Genomic DNA, 13,016 nt, shown 5'->3' on the forward strand with positions numbered 1-13,016 from the left:
CTCTTGATGAAGCATATAGAAAAACCAAAGTGACCATATCAACACTTCCTTGGCTTCCTCATTGTAACTTTGTATGTCTTCTCACTTTGTTCTTTATGTTTGTTCAATAGTTATCAGCTTTCTCATTGTCTCTGTCCCTTGAATATCTTTGATTCAGTTCTTTAAAAGTATATCAATCTAAAAGATGAAATGCATAGACGGAACATATTTACAAAGAAAAAAGTTATCTTCTAAGCTTCTAGCTGCCTGCAGTACGCGTTATATTATCTCTATCTCATTCCGCGGTACAAGACACCAGGCTGAAGATCATCCATACTATCTACATTCCTAACCATACTCTCTATGTTCCTAAACCCTCCATCAAACTCTCTCAAACACGTCCATCCTCGCCGTCCCAAGAAGTCTCTGTAATCCTCTTCCGTGTAAAACACCTTCTCCTCTTGATGCACTGGTAACGGATCAGATTCATCATAGTGACACACTCTAACAGCTATTCCTGCATTTAGACATAGATGCTGAGAAACCTCAAACCAGAAGAGAAAGACAAAGTCATTTCTAGATTACTTACCTTCATCGACATGGAGTGTATAGTTCCCTAGAGGCATGTCTCTGTCAAGAGACCGTACCACCTCTTCTTCATCCTCTAGCCAAAAAGCTCGCCTTGTTCTTAACCTAAACGCAGATCTAATAGCTTCCTTAATGGCTTCAGCTGTACCATCGATCCCAACTCTTCTCGTATAGTCTCCATATTTCACCGTTATGATCTTCCCCACAAACGGCTGACCATCACTGCCTGCTTACATAACATGAGTTATGAAACCAGACAAAACACAAGTTGGAACACAAAGTTATAAACTCTTGCCATTTCCAGCGGGTTCCCTCCAATTCCAAGGAGGAACTCCATTTGCAGTGACGGCATCAGCAGAAGCAATGGCGAGAGGATGCCCCTCATGATCAAGCTGCCGTTCAAGATTTAGCGTTGGCCTACCATTAGCTGGACACATGTATAAATAACTCATATCAAACTACTTCCACAAATCAAGCTACACTACTAATGTAAGAGGTTAGAGAACTAAACTAACTAGCTAGCAAAACTAAACTGAAGGGTTTCAATACCATGCTAAGAAGATTAGCTTTAACAGTTGAGGGTGGATACAAGTGAGATCAGTACCTTCAACAGATGCAAAGGAAAGGCCTGTATCTTCAAAACCTACAGTAAGATGAAAGATATATCAAGAAAGACAATCCAAATCTAGTACCATAGAGTCAATAGTACTAATTAATACTTAGCCATTAATGGTCAAGATCCTTTATATCACCAAAAGGGTAAACAAAGCTGAAACCTAACGACCAATCTCTTCTTCCAAAACACAAAAACAAGCAAAAAAGTTTCAACCTTTATCAGTAAACTGCATAAAGGAATCAACTTTAGACGGAGCAGTAACACTCTTATACGACGTCGTCACTTTCTTACTCCTCTCCCTAAGCAAATCTTCAATCTCCTTGTAATGCGACATCTTCCCACTCACTTGCTGATCCTTAGCCGCCTTCTTAAACTCTTTCAACAAGTTCCTCCACTTGTCCGTACACATAGCCGGAGACCGATCGAACCCTTTCTCCCTCATCTTGCTCGAAATCTCTTCCCAGAGGTGCTTGTTGGACTTTGACGTGTTGAAAAGGCCGTCCATTTCTCTCCGCAGCGCGATCAGGATTCGGGTTTCGTCTTGTACCCACGTCTCCGCTCGCTTCTTGGGGGCCTTGGTGTTGATCTCGTGGTCCTCGCTGCTGCTGTTGTCTCCGAGGAGGATTTGATGTTGGTGATGTGGGGGTGGTTGGAGATCTCCGTCGATCATCATGTTTATGTGTCGTGAGGTTGGAGATGATGGGTTGTTGTTGTCGTCGTCGTCTTTGTAGAAATCGATCGGAGAACGAGGTTTATCGGAGGAGACGAACATGGTTTTAGTTTTTTTTGACCCTCGTGACAAGGAGGAAGAAGAAGAGGATAAGACTCATGGAAGATTAAAAAAAGGTTATTTTTATTTTATTTTTTACAGCATTAGCGCGTGGGTCCAACGTGCTGATATGAGGGCGCGTAAACCATAGCAACTAGGCTTGGTATTTGACCCGACCCGAATCTGTCTAACCGAAGTTCTTGGTTTTGATTCAGATTCAATTATGAGACGGTTTAATTGGCAATCTATCAACAATTAGGTTCGGTAGTCAATTTTCATTTTAGAAAAAAAAAGTCTTACCGGTCATATCAATCATAACCAAAATTTTGAAACGAACTAAAACTAAAATTTTAAGAGAGTGTTATTGGTTTTAGTATTTTAATGGATTTAAAAATCCAAACCAAATCAACTGTTATTGGTTCTATCATTTCAAAATCTAGTTTCAAATATAGTGTTATTGGTTTTATTATTTTAAAATAGATTTTAAAGTCAAGTGTTATTCAATATTAATAATTTGTTTGAGGATTTGATTTTGATTTAGATTTGAATGGATTTATGAGTATTTTGAAGAGTAAAATACAAGGAAGCAAATATTGAGTTAAACCTTGTTATTTTGATTGGATTTGCATTATTGATTTATTTCCAACTCCTTATTTGTGTTTCCAAATAAACGTGGTTGATATAAACCTTGTTATTATCTCGTCTTCCGTTCATGTTCAAAACGTTCATTAGGCACATGTCTTGTATATAATACATACAAACGAAACAAGTGTTACTAGTTATCATATTCTTGTGTAAAATGGTACTTGTGTCTTGCATATCATATTTTTGTTTTGATAGCTTATTAAGCTTTTTTTCTTTGTCATATGTTACATTATCAAACATGAATCCTGAATTTAACATCAAGAAACATCAGAAGAATAAAATATATATGTCGCATGAAGATGATGAATTAGATGCCCGATTACCAATGAGAACTTCAATTGCAAATGTATTTCATTCATTTATAATAATCCACTTATTTTGATTTTGAAATCTTATATCATTCATTTTGAAATCTGTTTGTGATTTTATAATCAATGGATTTGTCAATGATTTCTAAATCCAATTTTTCTTTCTAAATCCACTAAAATGATAGAACCAATAACCCCCACTAAATCGAACTAACTGGATTTAACAAAGCTAAATCAAAATCTAATCAAAACCAAAATTTTCAATTAAACTCAACAAAATTTTCATACCAAACCGAAATAACCAGATATCAAAAGTTCAAAACCAAGCCGAATTTTTATTTGAATAATTCCACAAAATTTTGTGCGAACCGAACCAAACTAAAACTGAACAAACCGAACAACCATTAAAACCAAACCCACATGCCTAATTGCAGCTCTTAACTCAAATAACAAGCTCAATCTTATGTTTACTGGAATGCATACAGAGAATAAACCAAAGCTCATCTTTTATTTATTTTATTAAAAAACGTCCAAAGCCAAAACAAATCATTATGATAATTATTATTCCTTCAACAAAAGATGAAGGGGAAACTTATTAATCAAACGAGAGGTAACTTAAGGAGCTTCGAGCAACCAGAGCACAAAAACTCCAGACAAAACGTCTCCTCGTATACGCCATTGATGCACCGACCGCACTGAACACATCTCTGTACGCAAAGAGAGCAAGCACGACACTCCTCCTTCCCTTTACAATCTTCCGCTGGACAGTCATACACAATCCTCCAGTTCTCACATTTCCGACACATCTCAATATCCAGCGCCCGGACAACATCATCGCATGAGGCGAATGTGTATCCTCTATGGTAATAACGCGGCTTTTGGATGATAGTCTTGTTGACATTATTGTCTATGTCTAACAAGTCCAACAACTCATCATAGTGGTCTTTAGTAACTCCATAGAGACCACCAGTCTCTAAATGTTTCACTTTAAGCTTCCCCGCAGACTTCAAGTCCCTCAAGATGCTGACAAGGCCATCGATACTGATCCTTGTGCATCCAGGCACGCCAAGCTGTCAACAAAAAAAAAAAATATTAGTTTTAAGTAATCAATATAAACTTAACAAAGAAAATGAAGAGAAACCTCACCTTGACTACTTGTGGGTTGCGTTCCAACACCTTCCTAAGACAATCCTCTGTAATTTTCGAGCAATCTACGATCCTCAGACACTGCATAGTGCCATGAGCCCTCTCGGTTAACCGCAGAAGAGCCTCATCATTGATCTTCTCATTCAACGGTTGAGAGATGTGGATGTGTTTCCACAGCAGCGAGTCATCACAGACAGTGGAATGCAGAGACTTGCAAACCATACTGACTGAAAGAAGATCCTTCACTCCCAAATGGTAAAGACAAAAACCAAGCGCTGGATGAACGTTTGCATTCTCGCCTCCATCACTGCTTTCTCCAACACGACTCATTACCTTATCCACACTAGTAGGGGATACGAATGAACCAGCACAAGATCCATCACCTTCAAACCCGAACAATGACCCAGACCAGTGACTCTCAGGAAACTCCTGAAACCGCATTGCATTGTTCCAAATAATACTCAACCTAGCAAAGAGCTGGTGGTCTCCATCACCAATCTCATCTCTTTCACACTGTCTATAATCAGCCTGTAAATCCTCAAGCCACCCAGTAATGGCAGTGAAAGTATTGTTCATATCCATGCCAAACGGATCAGATGGCAGAACATCAACAATGTCAGCAGAGAAAACACCATCATGACTCTCAGATAGTCCCTCAGTTATCTTCATTGGTTTCTCAGAGACATGACTATGAGAAAAATTCAACGCCATTCCTATATAAGTCTTTATCTAAAAGCTAAAAATCCTTTTTTTACAGAATCCCTAAAAAGCTAAGTCCTTTTTGTGTGTGCGTTGGAAACTCTTTGATGGCAACAAAAAAAAAATACAAGTCGCCCTAACTTTCAGAGCTTCCGAAACCTATAACTAGACGAGACGTATCAACAACGAATTGGTTGACAAAAAGAATGAATTGGGGTTTTCAAAATTTCTGATTTTAACAGCTATCTGATCTAAACTAGGGTTTTTAGAGAGACCTCCTAAACTAAAAGATTGCTGATCGAATATAGAAACCGAACCGAACCCTCGCCGCGAGATCTCCTTTTTAATCGGAATGTAAACAACGACAGCAAGTTTCTTCCTTTGAGGTGAAGCAACTTCGATTCAGGAGAGACAGAGATAGATAGATAGAGAGAGAAGGAAGGAACGGGTTGGTCGTCGTCGACCAAGTCAAAGAGAGAGAGAACGATGGAGAGGACGAGAGAATATTTTGCGCGAGGAGATTTCACGAGGGAGAAAAAGTAATATATACTAATCGAGGAGGAGGAGGGGGAGGAGGACAAATAAAATAAAAAAAAAGGAAAGAGATAAGATTAGGGTAACGGTGCGAGATCTTCAAACACTTTAGGGTGTTGGACACGTGTCGTTTTGTAGAGCTCTCTGTCATTCCGCTCGCTCTTTGATCTGTCGACGATTTCGGATTATCTGATTTTTCTCTAGATTTGATGATAAATACACATTATTAACTATAAAACATCTTTATTAACGATTTAATTACGCAGCATACACCTTTAAATTATTGCAACACACCTTTGATTTTTTTCACTTGGTTATTTTTTTTTTTGTAATAAATACAGCTTTTTATATGAAAATTGAAGATTCTTTTATTAATGATAAAAAAAAATCATTTAACATCACTGTTAAAATAAAGATATGGTGTTCACAAAAAGAAATAAAGATATGGTGTTGACAAAAAAAAAATAAAGATATGGTAATCTCGTTGTAAATCAATGGTTGCTACTTGTTATTTATATCCTAATTAAAAACATTGTACAATGAGTTTGAGACATGTTTCTTTCGTAAATAGAAAGTGGAATATAAATAATTTGTTTGCTTGTAAACCCATACAAATTCACCAATAAGAGAATGTAGGTAGATTATAGATAGAGCACTAATAAGAACTATGTGATGTTTGTAGATATCTATCTTCAAAGCGAATAAAGGCTTGTTAGGATGTGGTGGCATCAAAGCAAAGCAAATATATCAGATAAAAACGAATGTGTTCTTGGTTTATTTATGGTAACAAACTACTTTTAAAATCATGTTTAAGGAAAAAACGGGAATATATGCCATATAAATATGAGTTTGTTCTAACAACACGTCAAGTTTTGCTTAAACATTTTACCAAAAAAAAAAAAAAAAAAAACACGTCAAGTTTGACGCAGACGGGTAGAGGAATGTTTCGTAGAAGAAGCTAAACTTCGAACCTTTATGAGAGTCCAAGATTCTTCTCCTCTTTTGACATTTCGGAAAGGAACAAAATAATAAGAATAATAAATACTATTTATTTGACCAAAAAAAAAAATCTACGAACAGGGGAACGATTAGTTTTGGAAGATATTTGCTGGGTCAATAGGTTGTAGAATAATAGTATAATACTAAGTTAGACAAATGTTTAAACAACATGAGAGTAATCCGTCTAAATAATAAATAGCTGAACAAGCAATCCGTTATTGATAATGGAAACACAGTCTTGGCTCAAGGTAGAGATGGCAAAATGGAGGTTTGCCCGCGGGCCTGACCCGTAAAGACCCGATGCGGAGCGGGATTGGGCACAAATTTTACTACCCGTTTGTTGGCGGGCCTGGCGGGTTATGCCCGCAATGGTATTGGGCCAAAGCGGGTTGGGCCAAAGCGGGATGCGGGACAATTGGGTGGCCAGTTTGAATTTTCTCATTTCGTCTCTTTGGTAACATCGACAAGAGCTTAGAGCAAACCGGAGATGATGATGGCAATTTTCATTTCCTCCAACTGGTGACCTAAACTCATTTATTTCAGTTGTGCCTCTTCCAGTTTGCTTTAAATCAAGGAATCATCTTTTCTCTTCAAGCTTTGCAATGTTGACCAGAACTCGTTTACTTTCTTTGTAACTCATCGTAGGGAAAAAGGGTTTCTTTTTTTTTTGAAGTGAGTGCGAGTGGAGACAAGAAATTATACACAAAACTTGTTTTTTTTATTGTAATTTTTCTGGAAACTTAATCATCGTTCTCGAATGTGAGTTGTCTAAACATTCCTTTTATATACACAAAACTTGAATTTACTTAGTGATCTTTTTTTTCGTCTCTTTGGTAATTTTTTTTAACTTTATATATATATATATATATATATATATATATATATATATTATATATATATATATATATATATATATATTATATCAACAAGATTGTAGTAGGACAAGTTGCTGTTTCTGGAAAACACCATGGGTACAGTGTCTTATGCTACAAACGAGAGCCGGGATATGTTGATCAGAGTTAAGTATATGAGAAGAGGAGCTAAGGGAGTTAAGGCATTAGAGGAAGAGATGAAGTATGAAAGAAGAGATGAGTTTGGGTTGAGTGATCCGTACAAGGCCGTACAGGCCGTACCATCCGTACATAGGACATCAACCAAACTCACCAAGGTAAAGATAAGTTACCAAGGTAACTTAGTGGAGAGGAGGATAAGCATTGGAGTGGATAAGACCGCGGAGGAAGAAGGGATGAGGCGCGGACTGACAGTCTGGCATGGACTGGAAAGTAAACAGCATCTATGGGAAGATGCTAGATGCCTCACACACTTGGAGAAGCTCATTGCCGGATTCAAATATAGGCTCCTCCTCCTTTTGACTTCACATGCTTTCCTTATCCTTTTGTGATCGAAACCCTAAGCTCTCCTTACTATATATTGTAACTCAGGATCATTAATAAAGATTAGACAGTTCTAAACAATCTTTCTCTTTACTCATTTCACTATGATTCTCCATTAGTCTCTAAGTTGTTCTTAATCTCTTATTCTCCTTCTTTAATCCTTTCTAAACTCAGATAATCCTTTACATTACTAAAAGTCAGATGGTATCAGAGCCAGGTTAATCACAATCTGAGTTCGTGAGTGATTCTCTTAAGGATTCAAGTTTGAAACTTTAAGAGAACAAGTGAGTGTGTTTGAGAGTTTCTTGAGAGTTCAAAAGCTCAAGGTGTTTTGTGTGTGTCTTTGTGGTCCGTGGGAGGTTCATTTGAAGACTCAAGAGTGAATCTGTGTTCTAGAGAGCAGCGTGGGTTCTCAGTTCAAGATCTAACCGGTTGTTCAAGCTATAAACGTAAGCTGTTCAAGATGGAGAGTGGCATGAAGATGAAGGTCGCGGTGACATTCAAAGGAACCAACTACCTAGTCTGGTCTAGGATGGTGAAGACTGCTGTGGGAAGCAAGGGTTTGTGGAAGCATATCACATCTGGTGAGGCTCCAAAGGTGATTACTCAGGGGGTGAAACGGAGAGTCCCGAGGAGAGTGTTGTAGAGAAGTGGCAACAAGAAGACATGATGGTGATGTCTGTCCTTCATGCCTCTTTGGAGCCGGCTATACTAGATGCTTATAGCTACTGTGAGACAGCCAAGGAGCTGTGGGATACTCTACAGAAAGTGTATGGAAACACTTCTAACCTGAACCGAGTGTTTGAAGTCAAGAAGGCAATCAATGGGTTAACTCAAGATGACACGGAGTTCACTAAGCACTTGGGAGGTTCAGGTCTCTTTGGTCTGAGTTGGAGATGCTGAGGCCAAGCACGGTTGATCCAGAGCTTCTAAATGAGAGACGCGAGCAGGACAAGGTCTTTGGGTTGCTGCTCACGTTGAATGCAAGCTACAGTGGTCTTATCCAGCACATGCTATGGTCTGAGAAGCTGCCTGACCTTGAAGAGGTGTGTGCTAAGATACAGAAGGAGCAGGGCTCAATGGGTTTGTTTGGAGGCAAGGGAGACTTATCTCTTGCAAACGCTGTGCAACCTGACCGGGAAGAGCCTCCACAAGCTAACAAAGCTGGTTACAACAAGTATGAGGATAGGAAGTTCAATGGGAATTGTGATCACTGCAAGAAGCATGGACACAAGAAGAGTCAGTGCTGGATACTCCATCCCCACTTGAAGCCGGCTAAGTTCATGAAGGAGAGAGAGGCAAAAGCTCACATGACTGAAGGATCAAGCGGAGCAGGGCCATCTAACCGTGGAGCTGAAGTGGAGAACCATGAAGGAGATGGAAAGGCTTTGGTGACCTACACTGGAGCTATCAACCCCCGAGGCAATGATCAAGACTTCATCAGGAGATCCGAGATGGATGCACTCATCAAATGCTCAAGGATAATGGTAACATTCATGGGTATTCATTTGGTGCTTCTATGATTGCTAGAACTATAGAAATGACTCCTAAGTGTGGCTGAGATTGCTAGGATTGATAGTAAGACTGGAATTGAGCATTGCATTGATAGAAATGCTAGGATGAATGCATATAGATCACAGATTAGCATCTGCCATAGTGCTAGCAATACATCCAAACCATTGATTATAGATTCAGGTGCATCTCATCATATGATTAGTGACACCAACCTGATTAAAGATATAGAACCTACTAATGGATGTGTAATGATTGCAAATGGAGATAAGATACCTATTAAGGGAATAGGAAACTTAAAGCTATTTGATAAGAACACTAGAGCTTTTTACATTCCGGAATTCACATCAAACCTACTTTCAGTTAAGAAATGCACTACTGATTTGAATTGCAATGTTATATTCAGTCCTAATGATGTGAAGTTTCAGGATATTGAGAGCAGCCAATTGATTGGAAAAGGAGTTACAAAGGGAGACTTATACATGCTTGAGAAGCTTGATCCTGTTTCCAATTATAACTGCTCATTTACTTCTGCTTCTAGTTTGAATAAAAATGCATTGTGGCATGCTAGACTAGGTCATCCCCATGAGAGGGCTTTAAACTTGATGTTACCAGGTGTGGTTTTTGAAAATAATAAGTGTGAAGCTTGCATTTTAGGCAAGCATTGTAAGAATGTGTTTCCAAGAACATCTACTGTTTATGAAAATTGCTTTGATTTGATTCATACTGATGTGTGGACTGCACCTAGTTTTTCTAGAGATAATCATAAGTATTTTGTCACATTCATTGATGAAAAATCTAAATACACCTGGTTAACACTCATTCCATCAAAAGATAGGGTGATAGATGCATTCAAGAACTTTCAAGCTTATGTGACTAACCATTATCATGCTAGGATTAAAATTTTGAGATCAGATAATGGAGGAGAGTACACAAGCTATGCGTTCAAGAGTCATCTAGATCACCATGGAATCCGTCATCAAACAAGCTGTCCCTACACACCACAACAGAATGGTGTAGCTGAGAGGAAGAACAGGCACTTGATGGAAGTGGCTCGGTCACTGATGTTCCAAGCTAATGTACCTAAGAGATTCTGGAGTGAGTGATGTTGTATCCACTGCGTGCTACCTAATCAACAGGATGCCTACAAAGGTGTTGAAGGATCAAGCACCATTTGAAGTTCTGAACAAGCGCAAGCCATCCTTGGAATACATGAGAGTGTTTGGATGCTTATGCTATGTTCTAGTACCAGGAGAGTTGAGGAACAAGCTAGAAGCAAGGAGCAGAAAGGCAATGTTCATTGGCTACTCAACAACTCAAAAAGGATATAAGTGTTATGATCCAGAAGCTAGAAGGGTGCTTGTATCTAGAGATGTGAAGTTCATTGAAGAAAGAGGATACTATGAGGAGAAGAATCAAGAAGATTTGAAGGATCTCACATCAGATAAGGCTGGAGTCTTAAGAATCATTTTGGAAGGTCTCGGTATCAGGATGAACCAGGATCAATCCACAAGAAGTGGAAGACAAGAAGAGAGCTCAACTGCACCAAGTGGAGCTGCTCAAACACCTCACCTTGATCATGAGGGGGGAAGTGAACCTGAAACTCAAGAAAATGGCCAAGAAGGAGTCGGCTTGAGTGAGGAAGGAGAGTTCAACTCAGGTTCTCATCATCAAGGTGAGCAAGACCAAGGAGAGGAAGAACATCAGAGTGAAACACAAGAACCGCATACACAAGCTGAGCCGGTTCAAGAGCAAGAACAACCTGTATTGAGGAGGAGCACAAGGCTGAGAAAGGATCCTTCCTCTTGGGTAAACACGCGAGTGTACTACAATGCCCAAGCTGTGGAGCATCCTTCTCAAGTTGTGTGTTCCTTTGCTCAATACCCTGAAGAACATTGTGCCTTCATGGTTAACTTGGATGAGAACTACATCCCAAGAAGCTATGAAGAAGCAATCATGGATAAAGAATGGAAGGAGTCAGTTGGAGCTGAGGCAGGAGCTATGATCAAGAATGATACATGGTATGAGAGTGAGTTACCAAAAGGGAAGAAGGCTGTGACTAGTAGATGGATCTTCACAATCAAGTATAAGGCTGATGGAACAATTGAGAGGAAGAAGTCAAGACTGGTTGCAAGAGGTTTCACTCAAACTTATGGAGAGGATTTACATTGAGACCTTGCACCAGTAGCTAAACTGCACACAATCCGGATTGTATTAAGCTTGGCTGTGAATCTTGGATGGGCTTATGGCAAATGGATGTGAAGAATGCATTTCTACAAGGAGAGCTGGAGGATGAAGTGTATATGCATCCACCTCCAGGCTGGAACACTTAGTGAAAGAGGGAATGTGTTGAGACTGAAGAAAGCTATCTATGGACTGAAGCAATCACCAAGAGCTTGGTACAACAAGCTGAGTACTACTCTGAATGGACGAGGCTTCAAGAAGTCTGAACTAGACCACACCCTCTTCACTCTCACTACTTCTCAGGTATGATTGCACTCCTTGTGTATGTTGATGATATCATTATCACAGGAAGTGATAAGGAAGGTATCATAGCAACCAAGGAGTTCCTTAAATCCATGTTTGAGATTAAAGACTTGGGAGAAATGAAATACTTTCTGGAATTGAGATATGTAGATCCAAGGAAGGTTTGTTCATGTCCCAAAGGAAGTATACACTTGATCTTTTGAAAGGTGCAGGTGCTTATGAGGCAAGACAGCAAGGATGCCTATGGAGGATGGCTACAAAGTCCCACGAGAGGGGGAGATTGAAGACAGCAAACCTTATCAGGATCCTAAACTCTATAGAAAGCTAGTTGGCAAATTGATTTACCTTACCATAACTAGGCCTGACATTTGCTTTGCTGTGAATCAGGTGAGTCAACACATGCAAGTGCCTAAGGAACATCATTGGCGCATGGTGGAGAGGATCTTGATGTATCTCAACGGCTCACCTGATCAAGGAGTATGGATGGGTTGCAATGGGAGCACTGAAGTGGTTGGATATTGTGATGCGGATTGGGCTGGTGATAGAGCAGACAGGAGATCAACCACAGGCTATTGCACATTCATTGGAGGCAACTTGGTTACTTGGAAGAGTAAGAAGCAGAAGGTGGTGTTCTTGCTCAAGTGCAGAAGCTGAGTATAGAGCTATGCTGAAGCTGACCAACGAGCTGGTGTGGATCAAGGGCATCTTGAAGCATTTGGAGATTGATCAAGCCACGCCAATGACAATGCATTGTGATAACCAAGCTGCCATCCACATTGCCTCCAACTCGGTGTTCCATGAGAGAACCAAGCACATTGAAGTGGATTGCCACAAGGTGAGGCAGATGATCATCTTAGGAGTCATCTTGCCATGCTACACAAGGAGTGAAGATCAGTTGGCTGATGTGTTCACCAAGGCTGCAAGACAGAAGACAATGGAGTCCATTCACATCAGGTTGGGCCTCATTGATCTTGGGAAGAGAAGGAGCTGATCCCCTTTGGCTGTGAGGTCTTTACTCTTTTTCCCTTATCAAGGTTTTATCCCAATGGGTTTTCCTTGGTAAAGTTTTTAATGAGGAAGATCTCATAGCTGTCCAAGCTTAGACTTTCACAAAGCTAAGCTTGAGGGGGAGTGTTGATCAGAGTTAAGTATATGAGAAGAGGAGCTAAGGGAGTTAAGGCATTAGAGGAAGAGATGAAGTATGAAAGAAGAGATGAGTTTGGGTTGAGTGATCCGTACAAGGCCGTACAGGCCGTACCATCCGTACATAGGACATCAACCAAACTCACCAAGGTAAAGATAAGTTACCAAGGTAACTTAGTGGAGAGGAGGATAAGCAT

At 39.7% G+C, this 13,016-nt stretch overlaps 2 protein-coding genes across 3 annotated transcripts; both read right to left on the reverse strand.

The window, feature by feature from the left end:
• Nucleotides 1-132: 132 nt before the first annotated feature.
• Nucleotides 133-2,244, reverse strand: LOC117131705 (trihelix transcription factor GT-4-like). 2 transcript variants are annotated; one of them, XM_033283959.1, is made up of 5 exons: nucleotides 1,397-2,200; nucleotides 1,172-1,210; nucleotides 863-994; nucleotides 569-793; nucleotides 133-496 (listed from the first exon to the last, which is right to left on the reverse strand). In XM_033283959.1, the coding sequence occupies exons 1-5, from the start codon at nucleotides 1,953-1,955 to the stop codon at nucleotides 270-272; spliced, it is 1,182 nt and encodes a 393-aa protein (XP_033139850.1). In that variant the 5' UTR covers nucleotides 1,956-2,200; the 3' UTR covers nucleotides 133-269. The 2 variants fall into 2 exon arrangements, 1 of the variants encoding a protein (XP_033139850.1); XR_004454881.1 differs by having other exon boundaries at nucleotides 473-496; nucleotides 569-994; nucleotides 1,117-1,210; nucleotides 1,397-2,244.
• A 1,150-nt stretch (nucleotides 2,245-3,394) lies between these two features.
• LOC103854391 (F-box protein SKIP14) lies at nucleotides 3,395-5,306 on the reverse strand. The gene is made up of 2 exons (XM_009131324.3): nucleotides 4,052-5,306; nucleotides 3,395-3,975 (listed from the first exon to the last, which is right to left on the reverse strand). Exons 1-2 carry the CDS (start codon nucleotides 4,760-4,762, stop codon nucleotides 3,505-3,507), a joined length of 1,182 nt encoding a protein of 393 aa, XP_009129572.1. The 5' UTR covers nucleotides 4,763-5,306; the 3' UTR covers nucleotides 3,395-3,504.
• Nucleotides 5,307-13,016: the final 7,710 nt, after the last annotated feature.

The sequence above is a fragment of the Brassica rapa genome, chromosome A02 (genome assembly GCF_000309985.2).
Source record: "Brassica rapa cultivar Chiifu-401-42 chromosome A02, CAAS_Brap_v3.01, whole genome shotgun sequence".
Classification (NCBI taxonomy): Eukaryota; Viridiplantae; Streptophyta; class Magnoliopsida; order Brassicales; family Brassicaceae; genus Brassica; species Brassica rapa.